This window comes from Schistocerca nitens, chromosome 3 (assembly GCF_023898315.1).
Source record: "Schistocerca nitens isolate TAMUIC-IGC-003100 chromosome 3, iqSchNite1.1, whole genome shotgun sequence".
Lineage (NCBI taxonomy): Eukaryota > Metazoa > Arthropoda > Insecta > Orthoptera > Acrididae > Schistocerca > Schistocerca nitens.
The window spans coordinates 884,674,122-884,698,148 of record NC_064616.1 but is presented as its reverse complement, the minus strand read 5'-3'; the positions used below and the strand labels follow the sequence as shown (position 1 = coordinate 884,698,148).

Below are 24,027 nucleotides of genomic sequence, written 5' to 3'. Positions count from 1 at the left end.
CATTAGGCTACAAGCCACGTTTGGACAAGATTAAGCGGGAAGTTCCCAAGATTCTACAAAAAGAAGTAAGACAAAACTATCCTGATCACTACTGGTACAGACGCAAATACATTTATCCGCACATCCGCAAACTGGAGAGTTTATTCATGGTTGGAACTACAGAAAACGGATAAAATAGGTTTCTGATGTGAAACCCAAAAATAATAGTCAATAAAATGAGCCCCTCTCCCTGCCATAAAAATATAGTAACAAAGGACACCAGAAGACTAGTCTACTAGATTACTTCAAGGTTAGATAGGTATCACAAATGACAATTACATGAAAGCAGGCTGATGCACGCCCCTTTCAACGTGCTTTTTCTGATTTAGTCCGTTACTCCTCTAAAAACCAGGGAGACACATGGCATTTCTCGAAGTGTGTAGTCAGTAACACACGCTTCTCGTACTTCATAATTAGTATTGATAGTACAAAACAGCGGTTTATGAACAAAATTTTTACCTGCGTGCGAATTGTAAGCTTTTTCAGCCATCATATTATATTATGTAATCGAGTAATGTCGCACAGAAGTTATAAAACTGACCTCTGCTGCAGATTACTGGGCCATCAGGATTATATGAGTGGAGCGATTGACTTAGCTTGGGTCAGCCATTTCACAGAAAACATTTATTGAAACTTCAAATAAATTTAATAGTAACATACTTCGACATGCCAACCTACATGGACGTTCAGCTCAAAGAAATATGGATTTAAGAACAAAGCAAAGTTACCTAAAAGAGTTAAGCCTTCACTTACATGACTCACTTAAAAAAAAAACAGTTCAGCAAATAATCTCTCATCAAGACAACTTTAGCCAAAATGTCTTTAAATTATTTAAACAGGTTTGCCAGTAGCAGTGAATTCAAAAAACACTTACAATATTACGAAAAAGAATGCCTGGTATGTAACAACGCAGCTCAAGACTTCTCTCTTTCCCTACAACTGCTGGCTAGCGCAAATATCAGTACACATCCTAGTAACTGATAGTTAATCACGTGAGTACAACTGGCATTCAGAAAATAACAGTCAGAAATGTCATCGCCCAAAGAAACGCTATGTGTACTTTAATACAGGAACACAGTCTGTCGGTGGACTCAATACAGTTCACTGCCATCCAAAACGGTTCTCAGCAAATATGACAGTGTTCTTTAGCACGAATAGCAGGCGCAGCCCAGGCTCGCTACACGCACCACAAATGTACACTCTTCCATCGTACTGGTCCAGTAGGATACAGACGTAAAAAACATGCCAGTTTTAAACGAACGCTAAATCACAAAGATTGCCAATCTGTTATAGAAGCTCGAAATTTAGCGCGGATTTCAATGCAAGATAGTTTCCACAACGAAACTTAATCTCGAAACCTGGCAGAAAATCCAAAGAGATTCTGGATGGTTCAAATGGTTCAAATGGCTCTGAGCACTATGGGACTCAACTGCTGTGGTTATCAGTCCCCTAGAACTTAGAACTACTTAAACCTAACTAACCTAAGGACATCACACACATCCATGCCCGAGGCAGGATTCGAACCTGCGACCGTAGCAGTCCCACGGTTCCGGACTGCGCGCCTAGAACCGCGAGACCACCGCGGCCGGCAGATTCTGGATGTATGCAGAGTATGCTAGCGGCAAGGCACAATCAATGACTTTTCTGCGCAATAGCAATGAAAATACTGTCGATAACAGTGCTGCTAAAGCCTTCCGAAGTTACTTCACCAAAGAAGACGAAGTAAATATTCCAGAATTCGAATCAAGAACAGCTGCCAGCATTAGTAACTTAGGAGTTGATATCGTCGGAGTAGTAAAGCAACTTAAATCACTTAATAGAAGCAAGTCTCCCCGTCCAGATTATATACCAGTTACGATTATTTCAGAGTGTACTGATTCAATAGCTCCATATTTAACCATCATATACAACCGCTCGTTCGACTAAAGATACGCACCCCTAGACTGGAAAGTTGTACAGGTCACACCAATACTCAAGAAAGACAATAGGAGTAATCCGCTAAATTACAGACCCGTATCACTAACGCCGATATGCAACAGGATTTTTGAACATATATTGTGTTGGAAAATTATGAATTACCTCGAAGAGAACGGTCTATTGGCAGACAGTCAACACTGATTTAGAAAACGATTGATTCCATATTTCTAGATTTCCAAAAGGCTTTTGACACCGTATCTCAAATTGCATGTTTATGGAATATCATCTCAGTTCTGCTGCTGGATTCGTGATTTTCTGCGAGAGAGGTCACAGCTCGTAGTAACTCACAGAAAGTCATCGAGTAAAGCAGAAGTGAATTCTGGCGCGCCCCAGCGTAGTGGTATAGGTCATCTGCTGTTCCTTGTCTATATAAACGATTCTGGGGACAATCTGAGCAGCGGTGTAAAGTTGTTTACAGATGGTGCTGTCGTTTATCATCTAGTGAGGTCATCAGTAGATGAAAACCAGCTGCAAAATGATGTAGGTAAGATGTCAGTAGGGTGCGAGAATTGGCAGATGACCCTAAATAATGAAAAGTGTGGGGTCATCCACATGAGTGCTAAAAGGAATCTGTTAAACTTCGGTTACACGATAAAACAATCAAATGTATGGGCCGTAAATTCAACTACTTACCTGGGGATAACAGTTACGAACAACTTAAATTGGAAAGAATGCATAGAAAATGTTTTGGGGAAGATGAACCAAAGACTATGTTTTATTGGCAGTACATTTACAAAATGCCCCAGATCCACTAAAGAGACTGCCTACACTACTCTTCCCCCTCCTCTTTTGGAGTGATGCTGCGCGTTGTGGGATCCTTACAAGATAGGATTAATGGATTACATCGAGAACGTTCAAAGAAAGGTAGCACATTTTGTATTATCGAGAAATAGGGGAGAGATTGTCACGGACATGATTCAGAATTTGAGATGGAAATAATTAAAACAAAGGCGTTTTTCGCTGCGGCGGGATCTTTTCACAAAAATTTAAATACTAACTTTCTCCTCCGAATGCGAAAACATTTTGCTAACGCCGACCTAAATAGGGAGAAACGATCTTAAAATAAAATAAGGGAAACCAGGATTCGCACTGAAAGATATAAGTATTCTTCTTTTCCGTCTTTTCCGCACACTGTTCGAGAGTGGAATAAAACAGAATTATGGTGAAGGTGGTTCGACGTACCTTCTGCCAGGCACTTAAATGTGTTTTGCATATAGATGTAGATGTAGACGTCAGATATACAATTTTTCAGAGCTTAAACTAAAGGGCACATGCCAAACCAGCTGCAGACGTCTCTTTACGAGGAAAGCCATCGCAGTTGTCCTCCCACTTACTGCTGTCACTGTCCACTTCCTCCTTTATGGCCCACAGATAAACACTCTTTCTGGCAGCGATCTCCTAAATCACAGACGGTGGAGGTATTTCAGGCTTAGGTCATACGTTGGAACAATAGTTCACATCCATAATTGGGTATCCTGGACAGGTTTTCATGATTTCGTCGTATCAGTTCCAGCAGGAGTTGGAATGATATCCCGCATGGGAGCACGCAGGTCTCTTGTTCCTTTCCAGTGACTTCGCTGTCGGCGGGACCTTAAATTCTGTCTCCTTCCTGCTGTATGTTATGGTGCTACATCTGCATGGTCTCTAACATCAGCGGCAAAGTGTGGTGGGTCTCCGTCAAGGTGGAACCGTAATCGTCACCTGACTGCTAGCGACACATTCTACATCATTTCTGGTAGAATTTCACCGTGAGAGATAGGGTAATTTCCTTTTCCGAGTGTGAGAAAGTACAGCCTAGTCAGGTGGTCAAGAACAATACCAATTCATACGTTTATGATAGTTCTCTGTCGATGGTGGAACACACGAGTTGCCTTAACATTCTACAATTCCCACGGATGATTATTTTGGATACTGAATATTCCTTCCCATGTGAACGCAGTCGCGTCAGAAAACAAAATACACCTTTGGAATCAGGGATGTTTACAGTGTTGTGCAGATATCTTACGCAGAATTCCACTTGCTGGAGAAATTCATAATCTCATTGGTCTTGTACGTTTTTATACTAGACTGGATCATGCCCATCTCGTGCCGGACGTTCCACACACTAGTGTTGAAGGTATTTAGTTCCCTGGCTATGGATCGTGAGCTGGTGTGGAGGTTGTCCTCAATTCCGCGAAACACATTTTGCTCATTCTGAATTGTTATCACACTGCGAGGTCTACCAGTTTCCCGTCCTTCCGGCCTAAGAAATCCTGTTTCAGGAAGAGAGCCATCAAGTCTTTGAAATGTGACATGATTTGGTAACCTACAAGCTGGAAATCGTTCTGAAAACAAGTGCCTTGCTGCTCGGCTGTTGCATCGTTCTTCTCCATAATTGAGATGCATGTCAGGAAACACCTTAAGAGTGTAATACGCCTTCAAGATCCATAAACAGCAGAAGAAACTTTTATGTAAACACAACACAATATAAACAATAAAATGTTAAAAAAAATTGTAGAAGTCGTAGACACAATTGAAACAACTTTGAACCTTGCCCTAAGGGAAGTCCAGCGTCAAAACCATCAAGGAAACTTAGTGGGGAAATGGTGCATCCGTGTCGCACAATAAAATTATTTCTTTTCATCTTCTCCAGCAACACCAAAAACCTTTACATGCATTTTTTTCGCCATATATATATATATATATATATATATATATATATATATATATATATATATATATATATATATATATATAAACGGTGTTATTTTCTGAAAACGAGACAGTTGTGTATTAAGCTAGAGCAACACCACCTTCAGTGGACTGAGGAAGATTTACTACAAGAAAATAAAAATGTAGTTGTTTATCCAGGGAAATGAACCCTGCTAGTAGTTTTATTACGATATATTGATAATTTTTACTTTTGGACCGTCTAACTACAACTGAATGAAACACAATTTTCGTGCCACACGCGTTTCGCCTTTATTCTCTGCAGGGCGTCTTCAGAGGCCAGGGATACGTACATATTTTTACCATGTAGTTTACATTTTGGGGCAATGTACCTATAGGTTGTAAACAATTCTGCTGGTTGTTTTTTCTATGACGTAGTGATATTTTAAATTCTACTCACTAGTTGCGTAGACGATTTTCTACATATTATGCTTCTGTTCCATTTTTGGTATTGCTCCCTTTCTTATGACTGCGACTTGGGGTTTTCTACATTTCACAGAGCTATAAATTGAACACTTGTTTTGATGCAATGTTTTGGTTTGTGTTGCCGACTGTCGGATGTTATTGCCAAAGATCGAAAGTTTTTGCCAACTTTCGAGAGGAATTTTTGAGAGATATGTGATTAATTTGTGTATTCCTGTGTGTGTGTGTGTGTGTGTGTGTGTGTGTGTGTGTGTGTGTGTGCGTGCGTGCATGCGTGTGTGCATCTTTTTGTGTGAAATAGTATTTGTTTTGGTGAGCTTTTTTATTATTATTAATCTTGTGTGTGTATGTGACAAGAAGTCGAAGGGGGAGGAGGTGGAGAGAGAGAGAGAGAGAGAGAGAGAGAGAGATGTGTATTTTTGTGGCTGCATGTGCGAGAGGGGTGATTTTTAGCTTATCATTTCTTTTATTAACTGTAATAGAGAGTCTGTACTAATATGTGTTTGCTCATTTATCACATGTTTCTTTTCAGCGATGGCTTTCTGGAAGGGGAGGTTTTCATTCAGGTAATTGTCATGGTTGTGTATTCTCATTATTTTAATTTCTTGTTCGATGTTTGTAGGCTGGTGGTTATGGTGTTTTAAATGTCTTGCAAATGTGGAATGGTTTGTTTCGTACTTGTAACACCTGATACTTTTTTGTAGCGTGTTTTAAAATTCCTGCATGTCATGCCTATGCATAATGCATCACAACTTTGACGGTCAAGTTTATACATTCCTGATCCCTGGAATTTATACTTCTTGGTAGTTGGTCGGCTTAAGTGTGATTCGAGGGTTTGCACAATCTTATATGCTATTATTAAGCCCTGTCTCTTTAGTATGTTTGCCACTCTATGTGTTAATTTATGTGTGTAAGTCATAGTGTATCATCTGCTTTTTTTCTGTGTGATGTTGTGATTGTGTGTGTTTGTTGAGTGTGTTTGTGAGTTTGCAGCTTGTGAGTTATCTTGTGTTCTGGAAGTGTTGTGTTTTTTTTTGCATTTGTGTTTTTATTTTTTGATCGAGTCTGTGTACTACATGTGTCATACCCATTGGTTCTAGCTATTTGTGTGATTGTATTAATTTCTTTTTCATAGTTTGTTTTGTTGAGTGGGATCCTGTTTAATCTATATAACATGTCTTAGTGCTGCAAGCTTTTGGTTGTGTAGATGATTAGATGTTGAATGTTTTATTTGTCTGTGACTGTAGGTTTTCTAAAAATGTTAAATGTACCGGTATGCTATTTTATTATTATTATTGTTATCTAAAGAAATGTATTATTTGTCTGTGGCTGTTGGTTTTCTAAAGATTTTAAATTTATGTTTGCTATTTTCTTTTATTATTATTGTTATGTCAAGAAAATTTATTTGATTTTCTTTTTCAAGTGTGAATTTTATGTTCTGAAATGGTTTGTTGATTTCCGAGAGGAGTTCATCTATTTTTTCATATGGCTCATCTACCAGAAAAGTAATGTTATCCACATATCTGTACCAATATATGATTTTAAATATTTGATTAGTGCTTATCTTTCCAAATAACTGATTTTCTAGATGACTGATAAAAATATTTGCTAATGTTCCTGATATTGGAGATCTCATAGGCAGTCCATCACTTTGTAGGTAATATTCATTTTCGAACTGAAAGTAGTTTTGTTCGGTTGTCAGTCCGAGCGAATTCTTTATTTCTGTTATTGCTTCTGTGGTGAGGTTGCTGTGGGATGTGAGAGTTTTTCTATGATTTCTATTGTTTCTGTGATAGGGATGTAGGCATACATGTTTTCTATGTCGAATGAAACCAGTGATGCTGTGTGTGGTACCTGTATGTTCTGTATGTGTTCTATTAGCTTTCCTGTGTTTATCACTGTTCTGTTGTTTTCTGCTTTATAGTGTTTTGTAATTAACTTTTGGAGATGTTTCGTATCTGGTATGTTGGGACTTTCCTGAAGCTAATAAAAGCTCTCACTGGCATACCATCTTTATGTATCTTTGGTTGGCTCGGAGTGTTCGTGCTTGTGGGTTTCTCTGTGTTATGTAGTATTTCTGTTTGTCTGTGAGTGTGTGTTCAATGTTTGTCAGTATTCGTTTCAGGTTTTACTGGAATCGTGTAGTTGGGTCTGACTTCAGTTTTGTATGGCGTTAGTATTTACATATTCCTTGGATTTTGTGATGTACTGCTCTGTGTCCTATTTCCTGTTCATCAAATGATGTCGAATTATTTCTGATGAAATATCGGAAGTTCCAGCACACTAGCGTCTTAACACGCTGTCGACACTGACACATTGATTAACCTTTGGTAATAAAGCCGTCTAGATCGCGTAATGTATTTCTTTATTTATAGCAACGTTTCAACACCCCGCTCAGAAATAGGTGTTACTGAGGCACTCAAGGTTCGTTTACAAGCTCTGATGTTGAAGGGATCGATTGATAGGACACATTCTGGGACATCAAGGAATCATCAGTTTAGTACTAGAGGGAAGTGTGGGTGCTAAAAATTGTAGAGGGAGACGAAGAGACGAAAACGGTAAACAGGTTCAAATGGATGTAGATTGTAGTCGTTACTCGGAGATGAAGACGCTTGCCGAGGATAGTGTAGCGTGTAGAGCTGCATCAAATCACTTTTAGGATTGAAGATTACAACACCAACAACGGCAAGTTTCGATCTAATTATGATACTAGCCGAAACGTTGTTACAAATAAAGAAACCTTCAGACAAAGTTGAATGAAACGTACTCTGAAATTGTACAGGAACCAAGAATAAAATGCAGAGAGGAAATATTATTTACAACTTGTGCGGAAGTCAGGATGCATTTATAGAAGTCGAAGGCGATGAAAGGCAGTCAGTGGTTGACAAGGGAGTGAGACAGAGCTACAGGCTATCCTATTATTCAGTCTGCACATAGGACAAGCAGTAAAGAAAACGAAAGAGAAAATTGGAGAGGGTTTAAAGTCCAAGATACAAGAAATAAACTCTCTGAAGTCTGCCGATGACATTATATTTCTGTCAAAGACAGAAAAGGACTTGGGAGAACATCAACAATGACAAAACAATGATAAAGGAATGTAATAGAATGGAATAAGATGAGGCTAAGGAAATTAGTTTAAGAAATGCGACACTGAAAGTAGAAGACGAGTATTGCTATTTGGACAGGAAAATAACTGACGAAGTCCGCAGTAGAGAGAATATAAAACGCAGTCTGACGATAGTAAGAATTGTTTCTCAAAACGGGAATTTGGTAACATGGAATAGAAATTTAAATGTGAGGATGGCTGCTCTGAAAGTACACTCTAAGACAAAAAACACGACGAACCACGGAAGAATTATCCGAATGGGAAAGAAATCAACAGACGTGATGTACACGTACAGGAGAACAAATGATTACAATTTAAGAAATATTGGTTGGTTTATTCGAGAAAAAGAGCTTGACAAACTGAGCAAGTCAATAACGCGTCGGTCGACGTTGTTGGATGTGCTTCTGGAGGATATCATGCCAAATTCTGTCGAATTGGCTCGTTAGAGCGTCAAATTCCAGAGCTGGTTGTAGGGCCCCGTCCACAACGCTCCAAACGTTCTCAATTTGGGAGATATCTGGCAATTTTGCTGGGCAACGTAGGATTTGGCAAGCACGAAGACAAGCAGAGGAAACTCTCACCGTGTACGAGCTGGAATTATCTTGCTGAAATGCAAGTCCAGGATGGTTCAAATGGCTCTGAGCACTATGGGACTCAACTTCTGAGGTCATTAGTCCCCTAGAACTTAGAACTAGTTAAACCTAAGGACATCACAAACATCCATGCCCGAGGCAGGATTCGAACCTGCGACCGTAGCGGTCTTGCGGTTCCAGACTGCAGCGCCTTTAACCGCACGGCCACTTCGGCCGGCAGTCCAGGATGGCTTGCAATGAAGGACAACAAGATGGGGCGTAGAATATCGTCGAGGTACCGCTATGTCACTAAGGACTACACCCTTTCTATTTTCGTGCAATGCATGCTACTGAACAGACGCTACTATGTAACCTTACAATCTAAAAACAGCCGATGGAGGACACAGAAAAATGGACTTGCACAGGGTAGTGTCTCGGATCCAATATTATTTAACATCCATACGAATGACCTTCCCATCAGCCACCAGACACGAATGTTCATTTATGCCGACGATGCAGCAGTGGCCACACAGGATAAAACCTTTGAATAAGTGGAGGAGAATCTCACAGGAGCCTTAACAGAACTTGCTACATATTACGAAGGCAATAATCTCAAACCAAACCCTAGTAAATATCAAGTATCCGCCTTCCATCTTAGGAACAAACAAGCCAAACGGAAACCCCGAGTCATGTGGCAAGGGGAAGAGCTGAAGCATACAAACAGCCAAAATACCTGGGAGTAACATTGGACAGAGCGCTTACTTTTAAGCAGCACTGTCACAACACTAAAAATAAGGTCTGTGTCAGGAACAACATACTGCGGAAGCTAACAGGTTCATCGTGGGGAGCACAACCACACGTTTTGCGCACCACGGGTCTGGCGTTGAGTATCTCAGCAGCGGAATACGCGGCGCCAGTTTGGAGGAACACTGCTCACACTAAGCAAGTTGACGTCGCCGTAAACGAAACTGTACGTATTGCCACAGGATGCCTCAAACCAACTCCCAAAGACAAAATTTATCCCATCATAGGCATAGCACCACCCACTATCCGCAGACAAGTAGCCGCCGAGATCGAAAGACCAAAACAAAAGAATGATCCTCGACACCCGATGCATATGCACCGAAAACAACGTGTCCGGCTGAAATCCCGCAGGAGTTTCATTGAAACTACTGAAGAGCTCGCCACCAAGCCCGTCGCAAGGAGGCTATCTCTTTGGGAAGAAATGGTGCCACACACCACAATGGAACTACTTGAGGAGGGATCTGCAGGATTTCAACTACCTTTTACAACTTGGAGGTGATTAAACCGGCTGCGCACTGGAGAAACTGGGTGCAAATGAAACCTATTTAAATGGGGCTACAGTGATAGCGATAGGTGTGAATGCGGAGCAATACAGGACTTGGACCACCAATTGATTTGCCCAGATATGTCTATAACATGCACTAAAGACGATATTTTGAAAGTCAATAACAAAGCAACCTACGTTGCTAATTACTGTTAAGGGAAGATATAATTGGTGCGTCCGGATACGGAAGAAGAAAACCGCTATGCTGTAAGGGTGCCGTAGATGCCAACCAAAAGCGTCTTGTTATGAAAAGAAATGGCACCTCAGATCATTACTCCTGGCTATCGAGTCGCATGGCAGGCGACAGTCAGATTGGTATCTGTCCGCTGTCCGAGGAGTCTCCAGACACGCCTTCGGAGCTCAGTTCGAAGCGGGACTCATCGCCGAAGACAATTCGACTCCAGTCAGTGAGATTCCAGGCTGAATTTGTCATATATAGTTAATCACAATTTGAGAAGAACATGTACATACCTACAACACTATAGGGAAAAACGACCTTTTCTTATCCCTTGTTAAAGCTGTCAGTGGCAGAGAGAGGAGTTCAATATGCAACAATAAATTTTTTTTATTATTTGCCGAATAACGCAAAAGTTTGACAGGTAGCGAAGCAAGGCTTAAATCGAATTTAAAATCATTTCACCCCGACAACTCCTTCTGTTCCATTGACGAACTTTTACTCAAAAGCTGGTAACCAGAAAAGAGAAAAAAGACTTTTCTTAAGTGTAGTTGCGTGAGTAGGAATAAAGTGATAATAATTGCGTTAGTGTTAAGACTAATGATGTATACATATCCTATAAACTGACTAGTTTCGATCTTTTCGCTAAAAGAACCGTTCAAATTATCTGTAGAACATGTAACTAACTAACTGTTCACTCAAGTAGCTCGTCGATTGGCAACACAAGGCTGAGCCACCCCGTTCCAGGCCTCCAACCACGGAAAAATCCCCGGCAGTACCGGGAATTAAACTCGGCTCCTCCACATAGCAGTAGGACAAGGCGACCACCCAGATGTGAATGCTGAGAAATTCCGATATGGTTCCTTCGAAAAGTCGCGGCCGCTTTCCCTTTCAAACTTTCCCTGATCATCGCCGTCTATAGGACGTTCAACCCTAAGCCATTTTGCTTACTTACTTCAGAGTCTATAAAGCACCGTGGTTTTATCCCCACCCCCCTCCCCTCCCACCGCCAATTAAAAACTATTCTTGCAGTATTGCTGGTAGTACACATTCCATTGGCTGTCTTATGTTCCAGAGTCCCGAGGTGAAACGTTCGAAATGGCTAGACGGCCGCTACCAAAGACGAGGAAGGGCGCGCGGGCCCGCAAAAAGAAGCCGCGCGTCATCCCGGAGCAGGATCGTCGCATCTGCGGCAGCATCTGTCTGTGCCAGCTGACGGTAGTTGCCAGCTGCGTCGCCATCGTCTATCTGACGGTGGTCGTGTACCTACCGTCACACCGTGTCTTTAAATCAAGCATCAATCCCGTACCTGTTATGTGCCACACCGCCGAAACCATCATGATGAAGACCAACTGTCCCTGGGCATCATGCGGCGAGTGGTGCCTCACCAGGACCACTGGATTCTGCCCCCAGATCCACGTCATGGTGAGGCGCAATGGAACAGAAATCCTGTTCCAGGACTGTATGAACATCCACAACGTCGATTGCCCCCAGGTACGTGTCCACTGTTGTCCATTTGGCAGAGTAACTATTTCGTAATAGGACTAAGAAGGGTAGGCATAAACGTTTAATTATCGCCTCGAAGTTCTACTTTGCGACTATGAGATTTGGTGCTGGTATTAGTATACAGGATTTCCCAGAAGGAATGTCAGTATTCTAGGATATGAGAGGAACGATCTTTAGAAGCAAAAATGACTGGTAAACATGGGCTGTAAAATGTATACTTTGAGAGCTATGGTCACTTCTTTAATACTGTGAAGCTAATCTCTTCTACTGCAGGATTTTTGCCTTACGTCTTTTGACAGGTTGTAGTAACAACCAAAACAAGAAATTAGTCCAGAAAACAAGGCCTCTGAAGTGCATATCTTAACGGGCTTCATCTTCCCAACTGTGAAGCCGGTCTCTTCTACTGAACTAGAGCTCACAGAATTTTAGAGTCAGTGTTTACTAGACGACCTCGTCCCAAAATGTGTAAAGTAAAGAGCGTGCAGCAGAAGAGATTTGTTTGACAGTATTGAAGGTTAATCAGTGCTCATGTTTACCAGTCTTTTTTTCTTTTGAACGATCGTTCCTGTCCTATCCCTGAGTACTGACCGTTTCTCAAATGGTTCAAATGGTTCTGAGCACTATCGGACTTAACATCTGAGGTGGTCAGTCCCCAAGACTTACAACTACTTAAACCTAACTAACCTAAGGACATCACACACATCCATGCCCAAGGCAGGATTCGAACCTGCGACAGCAGTAGCAGCACGGTTCCGGATTGAAGCGTCTAGAACCGCTCGGCCACATCGGCCGGCCGACCATTCGTCCTGCGACGCCCTGCATACAGGACGGTCAAAAACAGTTTGAAAAGCTTGTAAGGGTGTTGCAGATAGGTTGTGCTGAGAAATAATTGTTAAAAAAGTTCGATACGATGCGCACTTTCCGAGTTCAATTAGCATTGAAGTTAGCCAAACAAGCCGTTTCTCGCGCAAATTCAAGCGGCCCGCCAAAGACGGTGTCGCCAAACGTCTTTTTCGTTTGATTCCCTAAAACAGAACAAGAGAGCGATACAAAAATTGGAGATAGGGCGGCACTAAGAACAGAAACCGAGCCAAAGGTTGAACAGTCTCGCGCCCTATCAATTACGGTATGAGAGCAACTGACACTAACTGCATCTGGGGGGGTTGCTTGAATTTGCGCGCGAAACGGCCTAATTGGCTATCTTCAATGCTAATTAACTCGGAAACGGCGCAACATACTGAACTGTTTATTAACAATTATTTCTCAGCACCATCTACACTACAAGAATCTTACAAGCTTTTCAAAATATTTCCAGCCACCCTGTGTACAGGGTGAGAGAGCTAAGACAGGCCAACACAAATATATCCAGAATGAATAAATATATCAACGTGCTGCTTTCGCCAAACTATAGTGGACGATATGGTGGAGTGCCTGATGTTCGCGAACAATTTTTACCGTATATAGTATGTGTATAGTATATATAGTATAGTATATGTATGGGACTTGATCAAACAGTATCAAGATAACAGTACTGCAAACCATTGTCCCAACTCGGTTGGAAATCTGGCCATAATAGAAAATTGGATATAAGGTCCTGCAAAACTCTGTTCCTTTTAGATGTTTGGGATCGACGTCACAATCACAAAATTCAAAATGGCGGATCCAATTTAGTGGTTAAATAGTCATAAATTTAGCAGATTCGAGTGAAACTTCGGGTTAAAATATTTTGAGGTCGCTGATAACGAATTACAAGTCGAATTTGCCCTATTTAAATCTGTTATCTGGTATTTTACATTTTTTAATCACAATCGTAGTCACGTTCGTCGCTTGCGTCATTAACACTATCAGAAGGGTCGCTTCCGGGTTGACCCCTGGGAGATAATTCGAAAAGCAGAGCTTTAACCTCATGTAGCATCTGTTTATCTTATTCAGTTATCACTTTCTGCGCTCTTGAGATGAGCGGATCTGAAGATGGCAAAGCGGATGGAGTGCCTCATGCAGTATTTTCTAACGAGAATATTTGCGCGTACAATCTTCTCGCTAACGCCGGATATCCTTATACCAATCATTCTGCGCATCTTCAGATACCCGTTCAACCGTCAACGGAACCGCTTCGATTATGTCATATCCGTGCATCAAAATTGTGTGGACTGACGTCGGCATCGGGCATTATTGCATAATATTGAGCATAATTGCCTGCATGCATGCATGTCCAAAGGAATTTTGCACCATATTTCTGAATAAAACAGGCACTGCAATACTGTATCGCCGCATCTTCTCGTGATGGCAGAACAGGGGTTTACGGCGCTGTTATCTTGATACTACTTGATCAAGTCCCATACATGTTATGTCGTTGAAGATCTCGTTGAAGCTTCTTTAAAACACCACAGAAAAAGTACGTAATTCCATTAGAAAAAAATGAGATCGGTTATTAATTTGGCGACTATAAACGTTAAAAATCACTAGCGAACGTGAAGATATTCACCGTATTGTCCATTGTAACATGGTGAAAACGGCACCTCGATATATTTATTTATTCTGGAATTATTTGGGATGGCCAGTCTTAGCAGCTGCCTCACCCTGTTCATCTTTCAGGGCTACACATTTTTCGCAACGATGGATGGCTGATCTCTAAATGTTTCGCATCGAACATCACCTCGATGACAATCTGAAAATGCCTGCCACGCAATTGTTTCTTGATCCGACAAAAGAACGAGACATCACTTGGTGCCATGTCAAGAAAATACGGCGCTGAGGCAAAATTTGATAACCCAAAGAAACAGCTTGGGTGACTGTGTCGCGTGCAGAATGAGCATAATCTGTTAGCTCCACAGCATGGCTTCGGAAAAAAAAATACATCATCACCTTGCCTGATGATGGCTGAGTCTTCCATTTCTTTGACCATGGTGGATCTGCATGATAGTGCCGTTTGCTTTGTCTTTTGTGCCGGACTCGCCCGTCACTCGTCTATCATAGTCATGTGAATTGGCCTGACGCAACTGGAATGCTTTCCTTACCGCCTCTGTCCGGCTGGCTTTTTAAGTGGGTGTAGCAGTAGCGGAGCCCAATGGGTGACGACATCTGTCATGTTCAAAGCGTCGTGCAAGATGTTGAAAACTTGGTACAAATGGCTCTGAGCACTATGGGACTTAACATCTAAGGTCATCAGTCCCCTAGAACTTAGAACTACTTAAACCTAACTAACCAAAGGATATCACACACATCCATGCCCGAGGCAGGATTCGAACCTGCGACCGTAGCAGTCACGCGGTTCCGGACTGACGCGCCTAGAACCGCTCGGCCACTTCGGCCGGCCCCAAGTTCTTCACAGAGAGATGCTTTGCCATTACATTCTTCGTCATTCAAGCTTTCTCGACCTCACTGGAAGCGGCTTCGCCACGTATCTACTGTGTCGTATGATGGAGCATTGCTGTAGCGCACGTCCAGAAACTCAGCCTGGATTTATAATTTGTTTTCTGAAAATGGCTTCATAGCTGGGAGTGTACAGTACTGGGAACAGGCTAACTAGATATTTTAATCCTACCAGTAGCAGCCAGCGTGGCTAAATATTACCATACAGCTATTTATCACTGACTAATTCTTGAGCAGTTGTGAAACACAGTAGTCCGAATAAGTGGGGCGTAATGGAAGCGATTGGTAGACGCGTCGTACGAATGTCTTGAAGATGTTCATCAATGTAACATGATTGCTGAACACGTTTCTCAGTATCTACATTACTAACCATACAGTGTAGGCTTTCACGGCCGGCGTTGTCTTCAGTTGAAACTTCCGGGCTGAGAGGCCGTGGTCGATGTATAAAATTTCCACCTGACGTTTCGTCTCCATCTGCGGGAGACATCTTCTGAGATCGTCCGGCTACTGCCACTGAGGCTCCAGGTACTCTCGCATTTATAGAGGGCATAGAGGGCACCACCATTCGTCACGTGATGCCGACGGTATGCCTATCTTTGGAAGGCGTCATCACTGTCGATTAAGAGTAATCGATTGTCATTCTGCTGGCCGTGGACAAGTATATATTGGAACAACGAAAAGAAGTGTAAACACCCGCTTAACCGAACATAAAATGGCTCTGAGCACTATGGGACTCAACTTCTGAGGTCGTTAGTCCCCTAGAACTTAGAAAAAGTTAAACCTAACTAACCTAAGGACATCACACACATCCATGCCCGAGGCAGGATTCGAACCTGCGACCGTAGCGGTCTCGCGGTTCCAGACTGCAGCGCCTAGAACCGCACGGCCACTTCGGCCGGCTAGCCGAACATAAAAGAAACTGTCGCTTAGGACACACCGAAAAATCGGTCGTAGCTGAGCATGTTTTTCGAGATGGGAGTCACGAAATTAAATTTAATGAGACAAGCGTTCTACCACGAACATCCCATTATGATGCGCGCATGTATAGAGAAGCAATAGAAATTCAGAAACACCATAACAATTTTAACAGAAAAGAGGAAGATTTAAAGTTGGACAAAATATGGATGTCGACGTTGCGCCAGCAGAATGACAATCGTTTACTCTTAATCGACAGTGATGACGCCTTCCAAAGATAGGCATACCGTCGGCATCACCTGACGAATGGTGGTGCCCTCTATGCGCTCTATAAATGCGTGAGTTCCTGGAGCCTCAGTGGCAGTAGCCGGACGACCTCTGATATCTCCCGCAGATGGAGACGAAACGTCAGGTGGAAATTTTATACATCGACCACGGCATCTCAGCCCGGAAGTTTCAACTGAAGACTACATTACTAACTTTAGGGACCAATTTCAGAGGTGTATTTAACGGAACAGTGTAACCTCTACAGAACATTTTGTGAACGGCTGTAACACAGCGACACAATATGGCAAGATAAAACCAGTCCAGATGGCGGACTGATCAAGATATTAGAAGAGTATATCGAGGGAACCTGATCCCCTTACCAACCGGATATTCAGATGTAAATTACCTCCAGTTTCCTCAAATTACTTGGGTACATTAACAAGATGACAGCGGTTTCATTTTCCAAAACGATGTTTTACTCAGCATACTTCGTGGTCGTCGGGACGTTAAAATATAGCTCTGAATTGACATCGCCATTTAGAAATTCATTTAACCAGTCATAAAAATACCAAAGTGACTGGAACATATCTTCGAATATATGTATAAAGGAATTAAAACAGTTTGATGGAGAGTCTGAATAAGCATGGTCAACTTCCTGGATTAATAGTGAATATATATGTGTCGAAAGTCCCAATGTGCATCTGTAGTGGAGGAGTGGTCAGTACTGGTATAACTAGTTGTTCATGGGCTTTACTTGAGACCAAAACACAAATTTACATCGCGAAGATGTCGTGGAGTAACTGGGCCGTACGTTAGGCACAAATACACCTTACGAATTTCCGCTAAAAAGACAGTACTGGCTCTGAGCACTATGGGACTTAACTTCTAAGGTCATCAGTCCCCTAGAACTTAGAACTACTTAAACCTAACTAACCTAAGGACATCACACACATCCATGCCCGAGGCAGGATTCGAACCTGCGACCGTAGCGGTCGCGCGGTTCCAGACTGTAGCGCCTTTAACCGCTTGAAAGACAGTACTGCATCGATCCCAACAAATAATATAACTCCTAGTTTTGAAGTTCCTTGCGATATCTTTGCAAACTGACTTGACAAGAGTCGTGTCGTTGTGGTCACGGCACGTTCAGACTACGTCCACACAACTTATACTTTGATTAAAATAGCTTTGTGTTTCTGATACGCCTTGCGTTTCAGATAAGCCTTCTGCAACAGATTAAACAAAATTTCAAAATTTTTTTCTTTAAATCCCAGAGCGCGTGAAAAAGAACTTCCACAGGACTTACGCAACGACACAGCCTTCTTATAACGTTGCAAAAATAGATCTACACAAGATCTTCCCGCCTCTCCATTCTTAAATGGGTGTCTAAAACCATTCCTTGTCGCTACCTGGTAAGCAGTTCGACGTAGTTCACCAAGTGTGAAGCCATAAAATACCTCTTCCATGTGAATTAGGTAAGACACTAGCTCCTTCTCCAATTCTGTACCTAATACAGGTTTTCTTCCAATTTTCCGTGAGATTAATTTTGAGGGAGAAATTTCAGCCTTGCAAAATGCTTGTAACGTCGATCGTGGCACATTAATTACTTTAGTAGCCTTCAATGTTCACATACTTTTATGTCTGACTGCACGAATCACCTTGCTCATATCCGTTTCATTCCATTTCTTCTTATTTCCCTGCGGGCTGTATTTTGGATTTTTTATCGGCATTCTAGAACGAAAATAGCACAGGTTAGTCGTACAGACAAAACGGTCCAAAGTATACCTATCGTTCATATGTAGACCTTATATACTAGCCCGAATTTAGACCATTATTACTACGTAAATTTAAGGTTAGTTACAAAACAATGAAAAGTAGTAGCTGTTAAAACTAAATCCATTCTAGAAGCTGAGATTATTCTTAACGTGATATACTAAGAGAGAAGATTATTCGTAAGCACAGAAACCGTATGAAAAAATTATGAATGGGTGCCTGCAAAAGTTTTAAGATTTCCAGAACTGAGTGTATGTTGATTGCAACCGAATGCGTTGATGAACTGACGTGGTGATACTGCAGAACAAGTGAAGTGACCTGAAGTACTGTTTTACTTTGCTTCCGCTAGGCTGCAGCGATTCCCAGTACGAAATGTCGAGCTAGCCCAAATTTAGACCCTACACCTCTCGTGATAACTGGTGGTAAAATTCGTATTACGTAGGTGTTGGTTGGTAGATTTGGTTGAAGAGACCAAACAGCGAGGTCATCGGTCTCATCGGATTATGGAAGAATGGGGAAGGAAGTCGGCCGTGCCCTTTCAAAGGGACCATCCCAACATTTGCCTGAAGTGATTTAGGGAAATCACGGAAAACCTAAGTCAGGATGGCCGGCGAACCGTCGTCCTCCAGAATGCGAGTCCAGTGTGCTAACCACTGCGCCACCTCGCTCGGTTACATAAGTGTGTAAGGATACTTTTGATCAGATAGTGTAGTTGCAGTAATTGAGTCAGTCAGAATGAAAGTTGGTAGCGGTGTGCAGAAGGATTTGAGACATATCTTTGAAGGTACTCATACTGTAAAATGAGCCAAAGTAAGTGTTTCTTTCTTTACCCTCTCTGTCAACTTTGAAAGCTCCAGTAACCTGAATTCGTCTCATGAGCATTTTCCTGATTTACAAATGTTGATTTATGCCCAGACACAATGAAACTCAACGTTGATATCGAAACATTCAATTTTTTTATTCTTCTTGCCGTCGATAATTTTACACCAAGGTGACAAAAGCCATGGGATGCCTCCAAATGTTGTGCCGGACCTTCGTTTTCCCGGCGTAGTGCAGCAACTCGACATGGACTCAACAAGTCTCTTAAAGTCCCCTGCAAAAGTATTGAGCCATGCTGCCTCTATGGCCGTCCATTATTGCGAAAGTGTTGCCGGTGCAGGATTTTGAGCACGAACTGTCCTCTCGAATATATCCCATAAATGTTCGATGGATTTCATGTCGTGCGATCTGAGTGGCCGAATCATTCGTTCTAATTGTCCAGAATGTTCGTCAAGCAAATTGCAAATAATTTGTGGCCCAGTGACATAGCGCACTGTCATTCACAAAAATTCCATCCTTCTTTGGGTAGGTAAAGTCCATGAATGGCTACCAGTGGTCTCCTAGTTGTCGAACATAACCATTTCCAGGCAGTGATTGGTTCAATTGGACATAAGTCCCAGTACATTCCATGTAAAGACAGCCCACGTCATTATGGAGTCACCACCAGTTCACACAGTGTTTTGTTGACAACATATTTCCACGGCGTTGTGAGGTCTGCGCCACGCTCTAACACTATCATCATCTCCTGCGAACTGAAATCGGGACTCATGTGACCACGTCAGGGTTTTACAGTCGTCTAGGGTCCAATCGATACGGTCACGAGCCTAGGAAATGCGCTGCAGGCGATGTGCTGTTAGCAAAGGGAGTCACGTCGGTCGTCTGCTTCCATAGCCCATTAACGCTGAATTTCGCCGCAGTGTCGTAACGAATACGTTCGCCGTGCTTCCCACATTGATTTCTGCGGTTATTTCACGCAATGTTGCTTGTCCGTTAGTACTGAAAACTTCACGCAGATGCCGCTGTTCTCCACTGTTAAGTGAAGGTCGTTGGCCACTGCATTTTCGCCGGCCGCGGTGGTCTAGCGGTTCTAGGCGAGCAGTCCGGAACCGCGCGACTGCTACGGTCGCAGGTTCGAATCCTGCCTCGGGCATGGATGTGTGTGATGTCCTTAGGTTAGTTAGATTTAAGCCACTGCATTTTCAATGGTGAGAGGTAGTGTCTGAGATTTAGTATTCTCGGCAAAATCTTTACACTACGGATCTTGTAATAAAGAATTCCCTAGCGATTTAAGAAATAGAATCTTCCATGCGTCTAGCTCCATATACCCACCCGCGTTCAAAGTCTGTTAATTCCCGTAATGCGGCCATAATCACGTCGGAAACCTTTTCACATGAATCACTGAGTACAAATGCCAGCTCCACCAACGCACTGCCCTTTTTTAGCTTGTGTACGCGATAACACAGTCATCTGTATATGTGCACATCGCTATCCTAAGGACTGGTACCGTAGTATAGTACGGTTGTTAGAATTTGTGTTATCCAATATTTGCTGTACAAGGTATTGCTGTCCTTTGTTTATTCCGACACACATTCCATTCCCAAACCGCGTGGTTCTATATTTGTAAGTTCACTTTTGCACCAATTTCTCGCTTAAAATCTAAGGTCTGCAAATTTTATGCTTGTGGCCGCTTGAGGGTAAGGTAGTATGCATTTTTTTTTAAATACATATTTCCATACTTTCGTTGCTCTGGAGTGTATAGTACTCTTAATGACTGCCTATTGTAATGGAAAACAGAGCCCAAAGTAAATACCATTTTTTCGTGTTAAAAGTTGGAAAACTGAAGATAGCCTAATGAGTTCTTTTACTTTTTAGGTTGGTAAAAATGCATCGGAGTAATTTTCCGCAAGTAATACGACCTATAGTAGATATCGTCCCTGCAAGCATTTCTTACGTTCCATATGTTTACCCCGTGTTTAATTTGACTTACCTCTTTTCACAACTCACGATTAGTTTTTTGATGAAAAAAGTAGATATCCGCTTCCAAGTTCTAAAATTCTATGAGTAAAACGTTTTTGGTTCGAATGACATTTTACTCTTACATATACACCAGCGTTTTCTATTACTAATGTATTTGTACTTTTCACTGGAAACATATTAGCAAGGCACTGACATCTGTGAATATTAAGACTACGTGACAGTGCACGTGGTTCTTATTTAGATTGACAATAATTAATGCGTTACTCATTACTTTTGCTCGTCCATGTCCAAGCTGAGGGTGTTGATAATTTCTTTGTAATTGAGTTGTACAGAGCCTGCGAGAAACGTAAAAGTATGAACACAGAACCGATGTTTCGTAGTGACTGGGCGTCAGTAAGACGGTGGGATAGGCAAAGCAGACTAAGCGGGTTGATTCAACTACTTGCGTCACTAAAGCAGCTACTCAAGAGAAAATCCCTCACCGAACAGTTTATTCACAGGGCGGCCTTCTGTGCTCTTTGTAAGTTACGCCGCATTTGGTATTCTTCAGGTGAAATCAGGGTGTTGATGAAGTCGAACTAGCTTTAGGACTAAAAATAGCGAGCCACGACTTCCATTCTGCAGTGGTTAAAGTTTAATTTTGTTTTGTCATAGTTGTCAGATGCAGCGGATCTACAGGGATATTACAAATGATTGAAGCGATTTCATAAATTCACTGTAGCTCCATTCATTGACATATGGTCACGACACACTACAGATACGTAGAAAAACTCATAAAGTTTTGTTCGGCTGAAGCCGCACTTCAGGTTTCTGCCGCCAGAGCGCTCGAGAGCGCAGTGAGACAAAATGGCGACAGGAGCCGAGAAAGCGTATGTCGTGCTTGAAATGCACTCACATCAGTCAGTCATAACAGTGCACGACACTTCAGGACGAAGTTCAACAAAGATCAACCAACTGCTAACTCCATTCGGCGATGGTATGCGCAGTTTAAAGCTTCTGGATGCCTCTGTAAGGGGAAACCAACGGGTCGGCCTGCAGTGAGCGAAGAAACGGTTGAACGCGTGCGGGCAAGTTTCACGCGTAGCCCGCGGAAATTGGCTCATGCCACAACTGGAGACCGACAGCGCCGACTTCATCTTTCAACAGGATGGTGCTCCACCGCACTTCCATCATGATGTTCGGCATTTCTTAAACAGGAAATTGGAAAACCGATGGATCGGTCGTGGTGGAGATCATGATCAGCAATTCATGTCATGGCCTCCACGCTCTCCCGACTTAACCCCATGCGATTTCTTTCTGTGGGGTTATGTGAAAGATTCAGTGTTTGAACCTCCTCTACCCAGAAACGTGCCAGAACTGCGAGCTCGCATCAACGATGTTTTCGAACTCTTTGATGGGGACATGTTGCACCGAGTGTGGGAGGAACTTGATTATCGGCTTGATGTCTGCCGAATCACTAAAGGGGCACACATCGAACATTTGTGAATGCCTAAAAAAACTTTTAGAGTTTTTGTATGTGTGTGCAAAGCATTGTGAAAATATCTCAAATAATAAAGTTATTGTAGAGCTGTGAAATCGCTTCAATCATTTGTAATAACCCTGTACTTTAATGGAAAGAGTTTTGCATAACGTGGGTGCTGGTCATAATATACGCGCTGCACCTGTTGCTTCGTTGTACAGTAGTCTGCCACAGAGAGGAAATGCGCTTCCCTGAGGGACGTGCGGCTCTTTCACTTTCAGTTCCGCCAGCTGTATAGCCAATGTCTTGATCGCCCGTAACAACCAACATACATTTTCCTATTTGACGCCAGCCATTGAACGGCACGTTTACCTTTCTTGTCACTCAAAACACGTCACATTAAGGTTCTCATAATTTGTTTGCATATGCACTGACAAGGGGAGGCCGCCAATTGTGAAATTCAGATTCAATTGATACTGCGCATAATAAAAGCTCATGGCCAGAGGTGTAATGTGGCAAAGCACCAAGATGCACTTCTCAGCCGTTGTCGAGAAAATCGACAGTTAAAATAAACCGTTCCGGTTCAATACTCTCAACGATTAATACTAATGTACAGCGTCGTGGCGCAGCGGTAAGCACTCGGGTTCGTAATGCGAAGGTCGCCAGATCGATTCTCGCGCCACGCAATTTTTTTTATTTGTTTTTTGTAAATCAACAGTGTGTATACACACACACACACACACACACACACACATATATATATATATATATATATATATATATATATATATAATTCCCGGCAATCAGTTGCAACAATTATGCATATAATAAGTTCTTGAAAATCGTTTGTCGTGGAAAAACTGGCGACTTCGAACATCATTATGTTTTCCGAAACAAAGTTGTATTTCACAAATGTTATTAATTGTCTTCATAATGTTAACCACGTATAGTTAACGGAAAACGTAGAAACGATATTCCGAAACGAATACGTATAGCGTAAGTCAAACGTTCGAATTAGAATAGAAACCCCACGAACACAATTTTGCTGTGGCAGGTATGAAATATAAACTCCGTTACTCGCTCGTTACACTTGAAGGACAGATGTTGAATGGGCCGAAACGAGCCGCCGCATAACAGCGTACATGCCTCCTAACTTCGAAAGAAGGTAGATGCGGTCCCTAGCGCAACTTATAACATCGTCGAAAATCAGTGCGGACCTGAGAGCTTTGGTACACCATGTTAAACAAACGGAAAAATGGAGGCGGTACAATTGGAGAGCGATCCGCCTTCACCAACATGCATAAGCAATTAATTAATAGTTTATATATATATATATATATATATATATATATATATATATATATATATATATATATAAAATTACAAAAACTAATAATAAAAAAAATATTGCATGACCCGAGATTCGATCCAGCGACCTTCGGATGACGAACCCGAGCGCTTACCCCTGCGCCACGACGCTGTATAAAGTTATAAATCGTAGAGAGTATTTCACCGCAACGGTTTCTTTTAACTGTCGATTTTCTCGACAACGGCTGAGAAGTGCATCTTGGTGCTTTGCCACATTACACCTCT

General features: G+C 42.1%; 1 protein-coding gene across 1 annotated transcript in view; it reads left to right on the top strand.

Moving 5' to 3' along the window:
• The first annotated feature begins 11,447 nt into the window (after positions 1-11,447).
• LOC126249465 (uncharacterized) overlaps positions 11,448-24,027 on the top strand; it is a 129,230-nt gene continuing 116,650 nt past the window's right edge. Inside the window, exon 1 of the mRNA XM_049951120.1 lies at positions 11,448-11,843. Coding sequence (XP_049807077.1) covers positions 11,448-11,843 — 396 coding nt within the window. The remainder of the gene's footprint in view (positions 11,844-24,027) is intronic.